Source organism: Sardina pilchardus, chromosome 17 (assembly GCF_963854185.1).
Source record: "Sardina pilchardus chromosome 17, fSarPil1.1, whole genome shotgun sequence".
Taxonomy (NCBI): Eukaryota; Metazoa; Chordata; class Actinopteri; order Clupeiformes; family Clupeidae; genus Sardina; species Sardina pilchardus.
The window spans coordinates 30,239,565-30,254,564 of record NC_085010.1 but is presented as its reverse complement, the minus strand read 5'-3'; the positions used below and the strand labels follow the sequence as shown (position 1 = coordinate 30,254,564).

Below are 15,000 nucleotides of genomic sequence, written 5' to 3'. Positions count from 1 at the left end.
GTTTGTGTGTCTGTCTGTGTGTGTGTCTGTCTGTGTGTGTGTTTTCTTTGTGTGTGCGTGTATGTGTTTGTGTGTGTGTGTATGTGTGTGTGTGTGTGTGTGTGTGTGTGTGTGTGTGTTTGTGTGTGTGTGTGAAAGGGAAAAAGGAGAGAAGGGTAGGCTACATAAGGTGGATTATTCCAGCTGAATCCATGTCCTTTACTCTGAGCCTTGCGATCCTAAGCTCATTTCACCACACACACACACACACACACACACACACACACACACACACACACACACACACAGGCTCACACATACACATACACAAAGCAAGAGATAAATTAAAAACAGAGTTTAACGGTTTATAATAATCGCCATAAAGCCCCGCGATCATCAGGCGTTCGTGTCTAAGAAGTTAATCTCGCAGGTCAAGTCCGCTTAGCCGAGCCTCACAGGCCGAGGTAATGGAGACTGACTAATATCCTCGCTAACTGTGGGGATCGATTACTGATTACTGATGTGATTTGCAATGATGTAAGCATTTAGTGCACTTTCCTTTGCGTGAGTTAGCTCTCGTTTAGCCCCGCACCATTAGCAGTCTGCGTTAGCCGCGCCATGCTATTATGTCGGCCATTATGTCGGGGGCCCCTAACTAGCCCATCTGGTTGTTTACTAATGGCTGTCTGAAGATTTGTATTGCGCCAGGGTGGTGTAGTGCCTCCGGGCGCTAACAGTTTCCTCACACCCAGGACCAAGACCCAACTGGCCCCAGATATTCCCTCCACGCGCCCCCAGGCCAGTCAACTCCGTCTGGGGGCCCCACGCTGTCTCCTCTCCCCCTGCTGCTTTTGTTGTGCTTCAGTTTTTTTCTTCCTCTGTCTCACTGTCAGGGTCCCTGTGCCCTACCAGTTCACATAAGCCGTGTATTATGAGGGCAAGAATAAACGGTGCAGTGTTTGTCTGTGTGTGTGTGTGTTTGTGTGTGTGTCTGTCTGTGTGTCTGTGTGTCTGTGTGTGTGAGACGAACCTTTATGATCTCTGATTTATTACCAGCATCAGTGCCAGTGACACGCCTTGGTATTGCTTTGCTGAGAGAGGAGCGTCAGGGAAGCTGTCTCCTGGAAATCAAATCTCTTCCCCGTCTCTTCTCGCCGCACTGCTCTAGTTGGCATGAAAGCCTTAGCTGATGAAAGTCTTGACTGCGTGACTTTGTCTGTTTGTGTGTATATATATATGCGTGTGTGTGTGTGTGTGTGTGTGTGTGTGTGTGTGTGTGTGTGTGTGTGTGTGTGTGTGTGTGTGTGTGTGTGTGTGTGTGTGTGTGTGTGTGTGTGTGTGTGTGTGTGTGTGTGTGTGTGTGTGTGTGTGTGTTGGCAGAATGCTCGACAGTGTGTGGTGGGCAGGTTTATTAAGTACACTTGTGTACACTTGTGTGAGGCTGGACTGTTTGGACGTTGCATGTCTCTCCACAGGGGAGGGTCCCCAGCATCTTGATTTAGGGCACTGAGGCGTGCGCTCCTGTTTCGGTGGCTGCTTCATAAATAACCCAGAGGGCCGAATGGGAGAGATGGGGGCCCTTTAAGCATACAGCAATGACCTCCCGGCTTTTTATCGCTGCCAGTTCAGCGACGGTGAATAATTCCATTCACCAGCACGAGGACCAAAAGGGAAGGAAAAGATGGGAGGCAAGAGACACGAGAGCAAGAGAGATAGGAAGACTTGCAGAGAGGCTCGCACAGAGAGAGAGAGAGAGAGAGAGACGCGAGAAGAAGGTGGTCCTTGGAGAGAAGGCATGCGAGATGCTGGGGTGAAAGAGGGGAGTCGTTTCCCTTTCACAGATGGAGCAAAAAGACGGAATCAGAGATGCCGGAGAGGTGGAGAAAGGGAGGAGGACGTGCGGAGGGTAGGGATGGAGCGGACGCGGCTGGAGCCCGCGGAGGATACAACGGATTTGTCGACAAGGCCTGCATGCTATTCTGCGGGCTCGCCGAGGGAATCGTGCCATTGGACTGCAAGTGCAGGGGAGGGGAGAGGAGAGAGGAGAGAGTGTGAGGAGACAGAGAAGAGAGACGGAAAAAACAGTTTGTAAGAGAGCAAGATGGAGAGAGAGAAAGAGAGAGAGAGAGCAGAGAGGAAGAGTGTCAGAGAAAACCTGCGCGAGCCAGTTCTGTGGAGACAACTGTCACTACCCCCCCCCCCCCCCTCTCTCCTCCCTCCTCCCCAATCTTTCATTAACAGCTCTAAGAGGAAGCTTTCCGCTAATGTTGTGGAGTATTAACTAATTGATTGATTAATTAGCGATTCAGACGCTCTTTTCTTTTGTGTTTAGCATGTTCCGGAAATTAGCTCACAAATGTTAATGTCCTTGACGTCGAGAGCGAGGGTTGCTAGTCTTTCATGCCCGCTGCCTCTGCGTCTGCGTGAAGCTCCTGCTAATGGCAGTGATGTCCCGATGGTCGCCCGGCAGAGCATGCGCCCGGCGAAACAGACTCAGACAAATTTGGAAGAGGCCATTTAATTAGCCGTCCGGTCCTTCCGCGCGGCTTCCTGCGAGCGCGACGTGCGCTCTTGAGCGGAGGATCCATCAGCGTCATGGTAATGAGGCCGCCGGCTGGAGAGCAGACTTGGCCACAGGAAGCGTCCAGGAGTCTAACGCAATAAGGGAGGGGTGGGGTGGGGTGGGGAGGGGGTGGGCTGATGACAGCGCTCGTAGTAACCCTTCAGCAACCTCGCTTAATGCTATCAAACCGTCCTTATCTGTGCTGATAACGCAGCCATGGCCAGTTGGGCCAGTGTTAGTCTGCATCGGTGCCAAGATCCAAGAAAAATGGGAGTGGGGAGCACCGTGTGTGTGTGTGTGTGTGTGTGTGTGTGTGTGTGTGAGTGTGTGAGTGTGTGCCAAGATACCCTGCGAGTCTAACCCCTTAAGAGAACATCACATCAGTGTTGGATGCATGGTCTGTTGTGGCCTGAATCCAAATGCATTTCATTCTCCTGCACAAAGCAAGAGCAAATTCTTGGCATACCATGTTGGGAGGGGGTCGGGGGTGGGGGGGGGGGGGGGTGAAGTGTATGAATGAGAAAGAGAAACGGACTGAGAGAGGGGGCAAGACATGAGGAGAGAGAGAGAGAGGGAGTACAAGGGAAAGGGATGAACCTCTGTGCTTGAACCCAGGCCCGCTAAGGAGGATTACAGTCTCTCTGAAGAGAGAGAGAGAGAGAGAGAGAGAGAGAATTGAATTGAGAGAGAGAGAGAGCGATAGGCAGACAGAAAGAAATTCAGAGGAGGAGGGAAAATAGAGGGACCGAGAGGACAGGCAGATGTCAACATGTTTCTCAGATCTGCCGGATTTGCCTGGGCAGCTTTTGGGCCCCGGCCAGCGCTTTGAAATCAACTTCAACCGACGGGAAAATCCGCAGCTTCATGAAGTCGCTCGGAATTGCCAACATGCAGCCACAAGCCCCCTCCCCCCCACCCACCCCACCCACTCACACACCACACACACACACGCTCACAAAACGTCAGTATCCACATCTATTACGTTTGAATTGATTTACCCATCATCGTTAACAAGGTACTCATCAGCTTCTGCTGGTGATGAGGTTTGACCCCCCTGGGCTTCCATTCGGATTATCTGCCAACAATCTGCGGTGACACTTGCCCGTGCCTGACGCCGGGCCTGACGATCGCTGGCGCGTAAATGAGGATGACCTTTATTGTCCCTCCGTGGCCACTGTAGCGGAACTCTTGCGAAGGTGCGCGGCGATGTCGAGTCCGCAGGCGACGCCCGAGTGATAATTAAGCAGCGCAAATCCCTTCTGCTCCAGCGTAAACATCACTTCTAGTCCCTCTCCCCCTGACCTCCCTTAGCATGATCGTCATTATCCACACAGGCACACGCGCACGCACACACCGCATACACACACACACACACACACACACACACAGTTGTACTGCATCCGTCCAATGAGCGCTTCTCCTGTGACAGTTTGCAAAGGCAGTAATGACACACCCGCTGGAGTGCTTAACTGATAATTACTGTAAACGACAAAAAAAAAAATGCCCCTCCTCCTCTCGGATGTAAACGCCCGTATTCCTCCTCCTCCTCCTCCTCCTCCTCCTCCTTCTCCTCCTCCTCCTCCCCCTACAGTGTCCCTCATTCTTGCTAGTTTGCCCCACATTCTCCAGTCCCCTGCGCCAGAGATGGGACCCACCCCCCCCCTCTCTCTCATGGCCTCAGCCCCAAACCCCCCACATCTGTGCAGGGGTGGCAGCAGGGCCAAGCAGCTTGAGTCGGGTCTCCGTTAATGAGTACAGAACAAGTGGATCTGTGCGTGTGTGTGTGTGTGTGTTTGTGTGTGTTTGCGTGCATGTATGTTTGTTTGTGTGTGTGTGTGTGTATGTGTGTGTGTGTGGCTGTGTGTGTAAGACCTGCATAATGAAAGCTGAATGAAGTCCACTGTCCCTGAGATAATGCTCTTAGCAAAGCCCAGTGGTGGATCAGCCCGGCTTGCTATGGTTACAACAACCCCCACCATCCCTATCCCCATCCCCACTCCCCAAGCCCAACAAAGACCAGAGCTATCCTACTGTCTGATGAGATTTTGGGGGAGGAGGTCGGGATATGGTGGGGTGGGGTGGGGGGGGGGGGGGGGGGGCTGGTGCGGTGGATGTTGGATGCTTTGCGTTGTTGGATTGATGTATTTTCGGGCACTTGGGGGATTTTTACCTCATTGGCAGAGTAAAAATGTTTGTGTATATTTGTGTCGAGGTGTGTGTCTGTGTGTGTGTGTGTGTGTGTGTGTGTGTGTGTGTGTGTGTGTGTGCGTGCGTGTGTGTTAGCTGTGTTGTGGTGCTGTTTGCTTTGGCAAAGGTGATGTTGTTAGCGGCGTTGACTGCAGAGGGGATTACCACGCGGGTCAACATGTGTAACCTGTTTGCATTTGCTCTGTTGACCAGCACGCAGTGTGTCAATACGTTTAGGACATTTTGTCAACGCGGCCGCAGAAACGGAACATCCATTTCATTTAACCCCCTCATTCTCGAGGGAGTCCGTTTTAAAAATACACACACACACACGCGTGCTCTTGCGGGCAGCTGGCAGAGCATTGCCTCAGCCATTGGGAGTCCTCTGGAGGCGGGCTTGACCTGCGGGTCATTTTTCTGATGCTTGGCTACTCAGGGACGTGAATAGATTCTAGCACTTTTGCAGGATCCAGTAGCAGCTCCCTGTGACTTCTGACAGAACACCACCTGTGAGGGTGAGAAACTTGTGCACCGCAGAGTCTATCTCCCTTTGCTCCTCTTCTCTCTTTTTTTCTCATTAAATATTCTGTGTGTGTGTGTGTGTGTGTGTGTGTGTGTGTGTGTGTATGCATGCATGTATGTACATGCTTTTGTTACTTTTCCTTTCCTGCTCTCCTTTCGATCCTTATCATGGTGTCTGCATGTCAAGTCAGTCCGGGTGTTGCCCTTATTTGGGTGTTAATGGTATCTGATTTCATAGCCTGACTTGGGCTGATATTTTAGCCGTGACAGAGTTTTGTTAGCACAAATGGTTTTGTGATTGGGAGATAGTATCCTAATTACCGTTTCAGACTTTGTTGTGTTTTTTTAATCCTCTGTCAATGAGAGGATTTGGCTTTCGGTATCGCAGTGGCATGTGTACTTCGGTTAACCCATGAGGCATTGCGAAACACAATACTGTGTTTTGTGTTCTCAGTACCGCGCACTCTGCCCACTCTTCAAAACAAGCAGGCAGGCAGGCAGACAGACAGACAGACAGACAGACAGACAGGCAGAGAGACAGACAGACAGACAAACAAACAGGTGCTCTCTCAGGAGCATGATCTTCCGCAGAAGCCAGAGATGTTCTGATGTCTGCTTGGAAACATGACATCCTTGCCACATCAAACGTCCACTCCCCTGCTCTCTCTCTCTCTCTCTCCTGTGTAACCTTGATAAGTGCTTTCTACCTGCTTGGCAAGTTGGGGCTTAGACACCAACAAGAGTGAAGGACGATCAATATCTCTCTCTCTCTCTCTCTTTCTCTCTCTCTCTATCCCTCCATCTCTGTCTCTTTTTTCACGGAGCCACACTCATTTGTAATGCTTGCTTCTCTGTCTCGTTGGTAAACAAGTTAACGTCTCGCTCTAATTTGGGCAGCCGTAGTTCAGAAACGTTAATGCAATTTGTCTCTCTCCTCATGTGAGGCTTTTCTTGCTGGCACTATGGGTCCCTGGCAAGACAAAGCATTACGACCAGACAAAAAAGAAAACACCAAACAAAAAGAACTGGTAAACCATAAATATCCAATTATTTCCCGAGCGAAGCAGTGGCAGTCTAATCTCGAGCCGCGCTGTGTTATTTTCCCCCTCCACGTTTTCCTAGAGACACTGAGTGAGCCTGCAAGTGAGTGTGTGGCACCAAACATGAATTCATTAGCACCCTTTGATGTATTCACTCAGCATGTGGTCTCTCCAGTTTTTTTTCTAATGTGTGTGTGTGTGTGTGTGTGTGTGTGTGTGTGTGTGTGTGTGTGTGTGTGTGTGTGTGTGTGTGTGTGTGTGTGTGTGTGTGTGTGTGTGTGTGTGTGTGTGTGTGTGTGTGTGTGTGTGTGTGTGTGTGTGTGTGTGTGTGTGTGTATGATGAGCGGCTGTGTGTTGTCACTTGTGACTTGGTGCGGGTGTTGCGCGTGTCAGGGAGATATCCGGGGGGGCTGATTTGGCCTCCGCTTGGCTACCTCCACGACAAGCACGTAACCCCCCCCCCACACACACACACACACTATCCACACCCCCATCCTTGCTGTGTCAGGGCAGTGGAGGTCACACTGCTGGGGGCTCCACTGTCACTCTGCCCCCCCCCCCCCCCCCCCCCCCTACATAGTCCATCCAACTGGCATGAGCTCCAAGGCTAGCTGGCCGTATCAACTGCCACTCGGGAAAGGGGGAGACTGGAGGGAGGGGTGGTGGTGGTTTCCTGCTGGATTAGCCAATCATAAGCTCCTTTCCTGGAGTGAGCTGCCTAGGCTACATGATTAGCAGCTCTGGCTAGCTGGCTCTTTGGATATCCATCCATATCACTTTATGGCTCTCTTATCCAATCTCTATGGAATTATCTTTGGTGTCAGGGAGACCAGGCCAAGACATGCAAAGTAGCCCATACGCATTTTTCTCTTAGTCAGAAGTGCTTTTAAACTGGTACATTTAATATGCATAGAGAAAAACAGAAAACAGTTCAACCCATTAGCAGGCTCTTTCAAAAGAGCTTTGCCCTATTTAAGCGTTGGCCTTATGGCTTTGGCGCAGGCCTATATGTTTTTACACCAACACGCCCCAGTTTTTGGGAACTTTTCCTCGTTGTTTTGTGTCATTTCTTTTCTCTCCCCTCCGTCCTCTGCATGGGTTCGTCCCCATCCAGCTGTGTTTCCGAGGCGCGTCGAGAGATAGCAGTGGGGTGGATGGGGATAAATGGAGCAACGGAATATTCCGGGCGCCCGCCCGTGATGTATGAGACGGCAAGCAGCCCACGGAGCTCCGGCTTTAATTAATGACACCCGATGACGGGCAACGGGGAAGACAAATAGGAGCTAAACGAGACCCCCCGATGGGCGGGATAATTAAGTGCCACCGAGCAACTCGAGTCACGACTTGTGGTTTTTTGTGAAAGTGCCACAAAGGAGTCATTGGGAGTGTGGGGTTTTGAGACGGTGCTCTGCTTGCACCGACACGTAGGTGTTCTAGAATAGTCTACTCTACATGTTTGTGTGCGAGGGTGTGAATTCTTGCCAAACTGTTCCACTGAGTATTAAGGAACATTACTCCCCCACAGGTAAATTGCATGCAGTGCCTCGGTCATCCTTCCTCTCTCTCTCTCTCTGGCCTCATTGATGAGTAATGACTTGGCCTGTGTGTATTTCCAGGCTGAGCCGTGAGAGCCGTGACCTTTCCGCGCCATTGTGTGCTTGCTCTCTTCTCCGCCGCTCTCTCTTTCCCTCTCTAGACTTTGATCATCATTGCTCTATTTGCCTTTCCTTCTGCGCGCACACACAGATCTGGCCCAAATCCGCTCACCGCCCAGGACTGCATTTCAAGGAAGCGTTATTAAGCACCATGGTAACCAAGAGAGAGAGGAAGAGAGAGTGAATGTGTTCAAAATGATAGTCTTTCTATCATTTAACAGTCATTGGCTAGTTGTCCATAGGCTTTCAGGAATCTCAGAGCTTCCCAGACCTCTTGCTCTTTGCAGTCAAGCCTATAGGCCATAGCAGCAGCCTTTCCAGTTTGGAAGTGATTTGGTTTGAGCTCTGAAGCACCTCAGCTACACATGGCACAATCCATATCATGACAGTAGTCCTTTACTTCTTCCTTCTTCCTTACTTCTTAGTACTCTTGCACCTTCTTCCTCAAGGAATGGGGTCATCCCTATGTTCCTCGGGTCCTATGTTCCCCGTTTTTTCCCAAAAGGGTCCTATGTTTAAGAAAAAAAATTAAGAAAAAAAGGGTCCTATGTTCCCCGGTCCCATACAAAGTGGGGAACATAGGACCCGGGGAACATAGGACCTAGGGAACATAGGTACGCTCCCCAAGGAATAATGGATCCCTAGCACTGTGTCCTTTCCATGTACTTTTTGTGCATGTATGCATTGGCATTAGCATATAGCAATGTGTTTTTTTGCTATTCATTCTGTGCACGTAAGCCAAGGTGCACTATAACCTTGTGAATTCACCATGGCCATTGAATGTTGCCCTGTCAGTACAGCTACTGTTCAGTGAGAAAAAACCTCACACTCCTGAGGAAATGCGCTAGTAACAGATGCTAGCATGGGGTTTAGCCTCCTTCCCATGGCTGCCTCCCATGAGGTTGGGAGTTAACTTGTACCCTAGCATACTGCTGTGTCCTTGCCATTCATTCTTGTGCAGGCACACCTAAGCTAGCTAGCGCACTGTGTGGCTAATGTGAGTGGGTGAAATCCCATGGAATGCACTGCAGGTAAAGGCCTGTGTTCAAATGAGGAGATTGTTGAGGGAAAAAAAAGAAAAAAAAACAATCAAAGAGACTTGCTGTGAGTCATCACGGAGCTCAGCCCCACGGCGGACGCTGCGGTGCTCACGGGGCAGGTGTGCAGAGCTGCGTCAGCTGCCGAACGTGCTGCCGAACGTGCTCCAAGCCCCTCAGCTGTACCAGAGAGAGAGAGAGAGAGAGAGAGTGTGTTGCAGTGTTGCTAGCTCATCAGGGTTCCTAGCTCATCAGGGTCCTGTGAGATGTGCATGTATTTGTGTGATCCAAGTCGAGTGTGTGTGTGTGTGTGTGCAAACGTGTGTGTGTGAGACTCTCCTAGGAAACACGCACACCTGAAATCCATCAGCAGCAAGCAGCAGACTCAGGTCAGGAGAGAATGCTAATGAGCTGGCGTTGCTCCTGAGACTGCCAGGGTCTGGAGAAAAGGACTCATTCATTTCCTCTGTGTGTGTGTGTGTGTGTGTGTGTGTGTGTGTGTGTGTGTGTGTGTGTGTGTGTGTGTTTGACTGTTTACGAATGTGCCTAGTTGCGTGTTTGTGTGCAGAAGTGTAACTTAGGCATAAGCACATTCATGTATGTATGTGTCTGTGTACAAATTTACGGCATACAATCTACAGTATGATGGGGTGCATGTGTTGATTTGTGTATTGTTTTGTGTGATAAAAAGTGGTTCATATCAAGAGTTCCTGGCAGTGCTTGTGTGTGTATGAAATGTCGCTTGTGTGACTGCATGCTGTGTCTGTATTTGAAACTAGAGCACTTGGACGTGCGAGAGCTTGCTACACTCGGCTGGGCACGAATACGAGGGAGTGTTTTGTGTTTTTTCCTTGTTCAGTCACTTACCAGCAGGCCATCACTAAAGCCCCCCCGACAAACGAGTCAAAAGACGAGCTTGGAAACTCATTTTCTCCCCTCCTCGTTACCCCCGCGCCTTTTCTGCACTCACCAGCACTTCTGCCTAATTGGCCCAGCGGTCCCAATTTCGCACATAAAGAATGCAGGCAAGCGTGTGTGTGTGTGTGTGTGTGTGTGTGTGTGTGTGTGTGTGTATGTGTGTGTGTGTCTTCGAGGTCCATCTCTCACTCCGCAGTGTCAGCAGGTGAGTGAGTGAGTGAGTGAGTGAGAGAGAAAGAAGGAGAGAGAAGGAGGGAGAGAGAGAGAGAAAGAGGGAGGGAGGGAGGCGCTATCTGGTGCTAAGACGGAAATGGCCGGAGCATGCAAATCACACGCCACGACCGAAAATCAATTAAGCGGCAGCGAGGTCCGGCTGTGAGGTGCAGGGTCCACGCGGGGAGACGGCTCGCCATGCCACTGCCATCTCCCGGGGGCGGAGCGTTCTCCCGCCGAGAGGCGTCTCTGTTCCTGCCCGCGCTCCCCCGCGCCCGCGCTGCCCTTTGCCCAACCCTGTCTAATTGCCCGCGCTTTATGAAACGGCTACAAATTGTCGTGTGGCGGCGAGAGGGCGGCTGACATTTCGGGGGCATCTCTCTCTCCCTCCTTCCCCCCACCCCCTTCTCTCTCTCTCTCTCTCTCCCTCTCTCTCCCCCTCTCTCTCTCCCTCCCTCCCTGCCCACCCCCTTCTCTCTCTCCCCTCTCTCTCTCCTCTCTCTCTCCTCTCTCTCTCTCTCTCTCTCTCTCTCTCCCTCTCCGCGACTCATCTCAGCTCGTCGCCTCTCGTTCTGTCATCTCCTCAGAACAGACAGCGTAGTGCTTCCGACGTATGCGTGAAAAAAAAATGGAAGGCTTTAATGTCAAGCATGATTGAGCACATCTCACAAATTTTCACATTGCTGCTATTGTGAAAAAAATCTTAATATGTGTGTGTGTGTGTGTGTGTGTGTGTGTGTGTGTGTGTGTGTGTGTGTGTGTGTGTTTCATCTCCGCAGGCACAGAATGTCCTCAACCTCCAGAGTGGCCTGAACCGAGGAACGTGGCAGCGAGCAGTGGATCGAGAGCGACTCTTCCCCTTCCCCCTCCTGCGCCACCACAGACACTTGGACCATGGCGTCCACCGCGAGGAAATGGACCTTTCTGATCTCTTGCTACTTCCTGTCCGCCCTGGCGCTGTGTCCACCTCTGTCCGCCTCGCATCACCAGAGCCCCACCATCATCGCCGCCGGCGACGGTGACGGCCATGGCGACGGCGGCGACGACGACGGCGGCTACCACACGTTTCACTCCGAGAACTCGGAGGTGACCTTTAACCACCTGGTGGTGGACAAGCGCAACGGCAACGTCTACCTGGGCGCGGTCAACCGCATCTACAAGCTCTCGCCCGGCCTGGAGGTGCAGGTGTCCCACCAGACGGGGCCCGACGAGGACAACCGCGACTGCTACCCGCCGCGCATCGTCCAGTCCTGCAGCGAGCCGCTCACGCTCACCAACAACATCAACAAGATGCTGCTGATGGACTACCGCGAGAACCGGCTGCTGGCCTGCGGCAGCCTCTACCAGGGCATCTGCAAGCTCCTGCGGCTGGACGACCTCTTCAAGCTGGGCGAGCCCTTCCACAAGAAGGAGCACTACCTGTCGGGCGTCAACGAGAGCGGCTCGGTCTACGGCGTCATCGTCTCGTACTCGGGCGCCGCCACCGACAAGCTGTTCGTGGCCACGGCGGTGGACGGCAAGCCCGAGTACTTCCCCACCATCTCCAGCCGCAAGCTGGAGCGCAACTCGGAGGAGGACGGCATGTTCGCCTACGTCTTCCACGACGAGTTCGTGGCGTCCATGATCAAGATCCCGTCGGACACCTTCACCGTGGTGCCCGACTTCGACATCTACTACATCTACGGCTTCAGCAGCGGCAACTTCGTCTACTTCCTGACGCTGCAGCCCGAGATGGGCGGAAGCTCCACCGCCGGTTCCTCCGCCGCCGGCCGCGAGCAGGTCTACACCTCCAAGCTGGTGCGCCTCTGCAAGGACGACCGGGCGTTCAACTCCTACGTGGAGGTGCCGCTGGGCTGCGTCAAGGGCGGCATCGAGTACCGGCTGCTGCAGGCCGCCTACCTGTCCAAGGCCGGCTCCATCCTGGCGCGCTCGCTGGGCGTGGGGCCCAACGACGACGTGCTCTACGCCGTCTTCTCCAAGGGCCAGAAGCGCCGGCCCAAGGAGACGTCCCACGACTCGGCGCTGTGCGTCTTCGCCCTGCGGGAGATCAACGAGCGCATCAAGGACCGCCTGCAGTCCTGCTACAAAGGGGAAGGCACGCTGGACCTGGCCTGGCTTAAGGTCAAGGACATCCCTTGCAGCAGTGCGGTGAGTCTGATGACCTTTCCTCCTGTAGTGGAATGTATTGTCGTGTGAAGAAGAATATCCTTATAGGACAATAAAGACTCCTATCTATCTATCTATCTATCTATCTCTCTATCTATCTATCTATCTATCTATCTATCTATCTATCTATCTATCTATCTATCTATCTATCTATCTCTCTCTCTCTCTCTCTCTCTCTCTCTCTCTCTCTCTCTCTCTGTGGTTCAAAAGTTTAGCATTTTCTCCAGTGTCACAAGTCTTTAGTATGATCAGTAAAATGGAGATGAATTTCTGAGAACAGCACAGGGAATGAGTGAAGTCAACGCAGGGTGAAAGTCATATATTTCTGTCTGACCCAGTTGCTCCCGAAACAGCATCGGCATTAACCTGAAACAGCTACTGACTTAGCACTTTTGCTAAAGCTCAGAGCTCAAGGAGAGACGAGCCTTAACAAATCTTAACACATGATTATGTAATTATCACAGGGCCAAATTACGTGCTTGTGGGTGTCTACATGATATTAAGATTCTGACAAACAACACTGTAATAGCCCAATACATTAGTTTTGATTTCCTGAAATGGCTTCTCGTTGCCTATTTGACATCTGTTAGCCATTTTACCCTCTGCAGCATTGCCAAAGCTAATTTAGTGGTTTTGATATTTCGAATTGAATTATATTTCTTCAAAACAAGGTTAAATGGAATGCCAAGGCTTCAAATGCCTTCGGAGACTAAGGAGTCTCCATTTTATATATTTGTCTTTCTGATAAAACACAGACAAGCCGAAGAGGCAAGAAATTGCCTTCCTCTGAGAGTCAATCTATTATTGTAATGACATTTCACTGAATGCCAGCCGTGGCCAAAATTAATCTCTCGCCACATTTCTCCACTGTTGCTGGAGCACGCGCATTAATATGAAAACAACCAATCAGTGCTCTCAACACTCAATAGGAGCTCATCTCTCTCTCTCTCTCTCTCTCTCTCTCTCTCTCTCTCTCTCTCTTTCTCTTTCTCTCGCTCGTTCTCACTCTGTCTCTTTTTTCTTGCTCTGTGTTAAAGGTGGCATATTGGTGCTGCTATAATTCCACCAGTCAAACATAACTGTTATGATGATGATATGCAGCTCTGATTCATCAAAACACTTTAGACGTGCGTGTGTGTGTGTGTGTGTGTGCGTGTGTGTGCGTGTGTGTGTGTGTGTGTGTGTGTGTGTGTGTGTGTGTGTGTGTGTGTGTGTGTGTGTGTGTGTGTGTGTGTGTGTGTGTGTGTGTGTGTGTGTGTGTGTGTGTGTGTGGAGACAAGTGGGAGTGTGAGGAAGGGCAGTGAGGTGCTAAGGACCCTGCAAACTGCGGCGAGGGGGTGGAGGGGAGCAGCCCCTCCCTGCTCCTCCATGGGAACGGATAAATCACAGGAGCAGGGCAGAGGAGACAATGTCTGGGAGAGAAGAGGAGAGGAGAGGAGAGGAGAGAGAGAGAGAGGGAGAGGGAAGGAGAGAGAGAAGGAGGGAGGATGCTGCAGGAGAGACAGAGAGAGAGAGAAAGAGACAGACAGAGAGAGAGAAAGAGACAGAGAGAGAGAGAAAGAGAAAGAGAGCGAGAGAGGGAGAGAGAGAAGGAGGGAGGATGCTGCAGGAGAGAAAGACAGAGAGAGAGAGAGGGAGAGAGAGAGAGGAGGGTGGAGAGGGAGAGACTGCAATGAAGATAGATGGAGACAAGGAGAGGTCGAGGGAGACGTGGAGAGATAAAGAGTCGGAACAACATGCACAGACATGTAGCGAAAGAGAGGGAGAGGAAAAGCAAAAATGAGCCCCGGGACCAGAGGGATGGGCAGAGAGGGAGAAGGAGAGGAAATCGAGTGATAGAAAAAAAAAGGAGACAGAGAGAAACAGAGAGGCAAGGGGGAGAGAGAAGGTGCAAAGGAGAGGGCATGAGAGATAGAGAGAGAGAGAGAGAGACGGAGGGACAGAGAGGGAGAGATAGAGAGAGATAGAGATAAATAGAAAGAGAGAGAAGGTGCAAAGGAGAGGGCATGAGAGATAGAGAGAGACAGACGGAGGGACAGACTGGGAGAGAGAGAGATAGAGAGAGAGAGAGAGAGGGTGAGAGAGAGAGAGAGAGAGAGAGAGGGGGTGAGAGGAGCAGCAGTGAGGGATGGTGCCATTTGAGCAGCAGCGTGGTCTGTCCAGTGCAGCATAAATTAGAGCGTCTGTGCTGTGCTGTGCTGTGCTGTGCTGTGCTGTGCTGTGCTGTGCTGTGCTGTGCTGTGCTGTGCTGTGCTGTGCTGTGCTGTGCCGTGCTGTGCCGTGCTGTGCTGTGCTGTGCGCGTCGTCACCCTGAGGAAAGAGAGATGGATTGCCTGCTCCTCACCCGCTGTAACTATGGCTACTAGCCTCCCTGCTAAAAGGCAGGCGAGAGACGTTTGATTGCAAAAGGGTGTGGGCGTCAGTGTTTGTGTGTGTGTGGATGTATGTGTGTGTTTGGAGAAGTGAGGGGGGGGTGGGAGAGTGTGTGTCTGGAGTGGGGAAGTGGCGGTTTGGTGGTGGTGTGTGTATGTGTGTGTGTGTGTGTGTGAGGAGGGGGTGGGGGGTCAAATTATATGTGGCCCTTTTCTGAATGATGTATTAATCCAAGTGAATCACATAAATTATCTGCTGCTTGTCTGACGGCAGGGCCTTGCTTGTTTGTGACCTTTTATCAGCACACATGTATATAGACTGGCACCCACATATGTATGTGTTATGTG

At 51.4% G+C, this 15,000-nt stretch overlaps 1 protein-coding gene across 1 annotated transcript in view; it reads left to right on the top strand.

Moving 5' to 3' along the window:
* Positions 1–5,101: 5,101 nt before the first annotated feature.
* The window catches only part of plxna4 (plexin A4), a gene marked incomplete in the record, with an annotated part of 176,080 nt that continues 166,181 nt past the window's right edge, over positions 5,102–15,000 (top strand). Inside the window, 2 exon segments of the mRNA XM_062518746.1 lie at positions 5,102–5,244; positions 10,894–12,262. Of these exon segments, the coding sequence (XP_062374730.1) occupies positions 11,009–12,262 (1,254 nt within the window).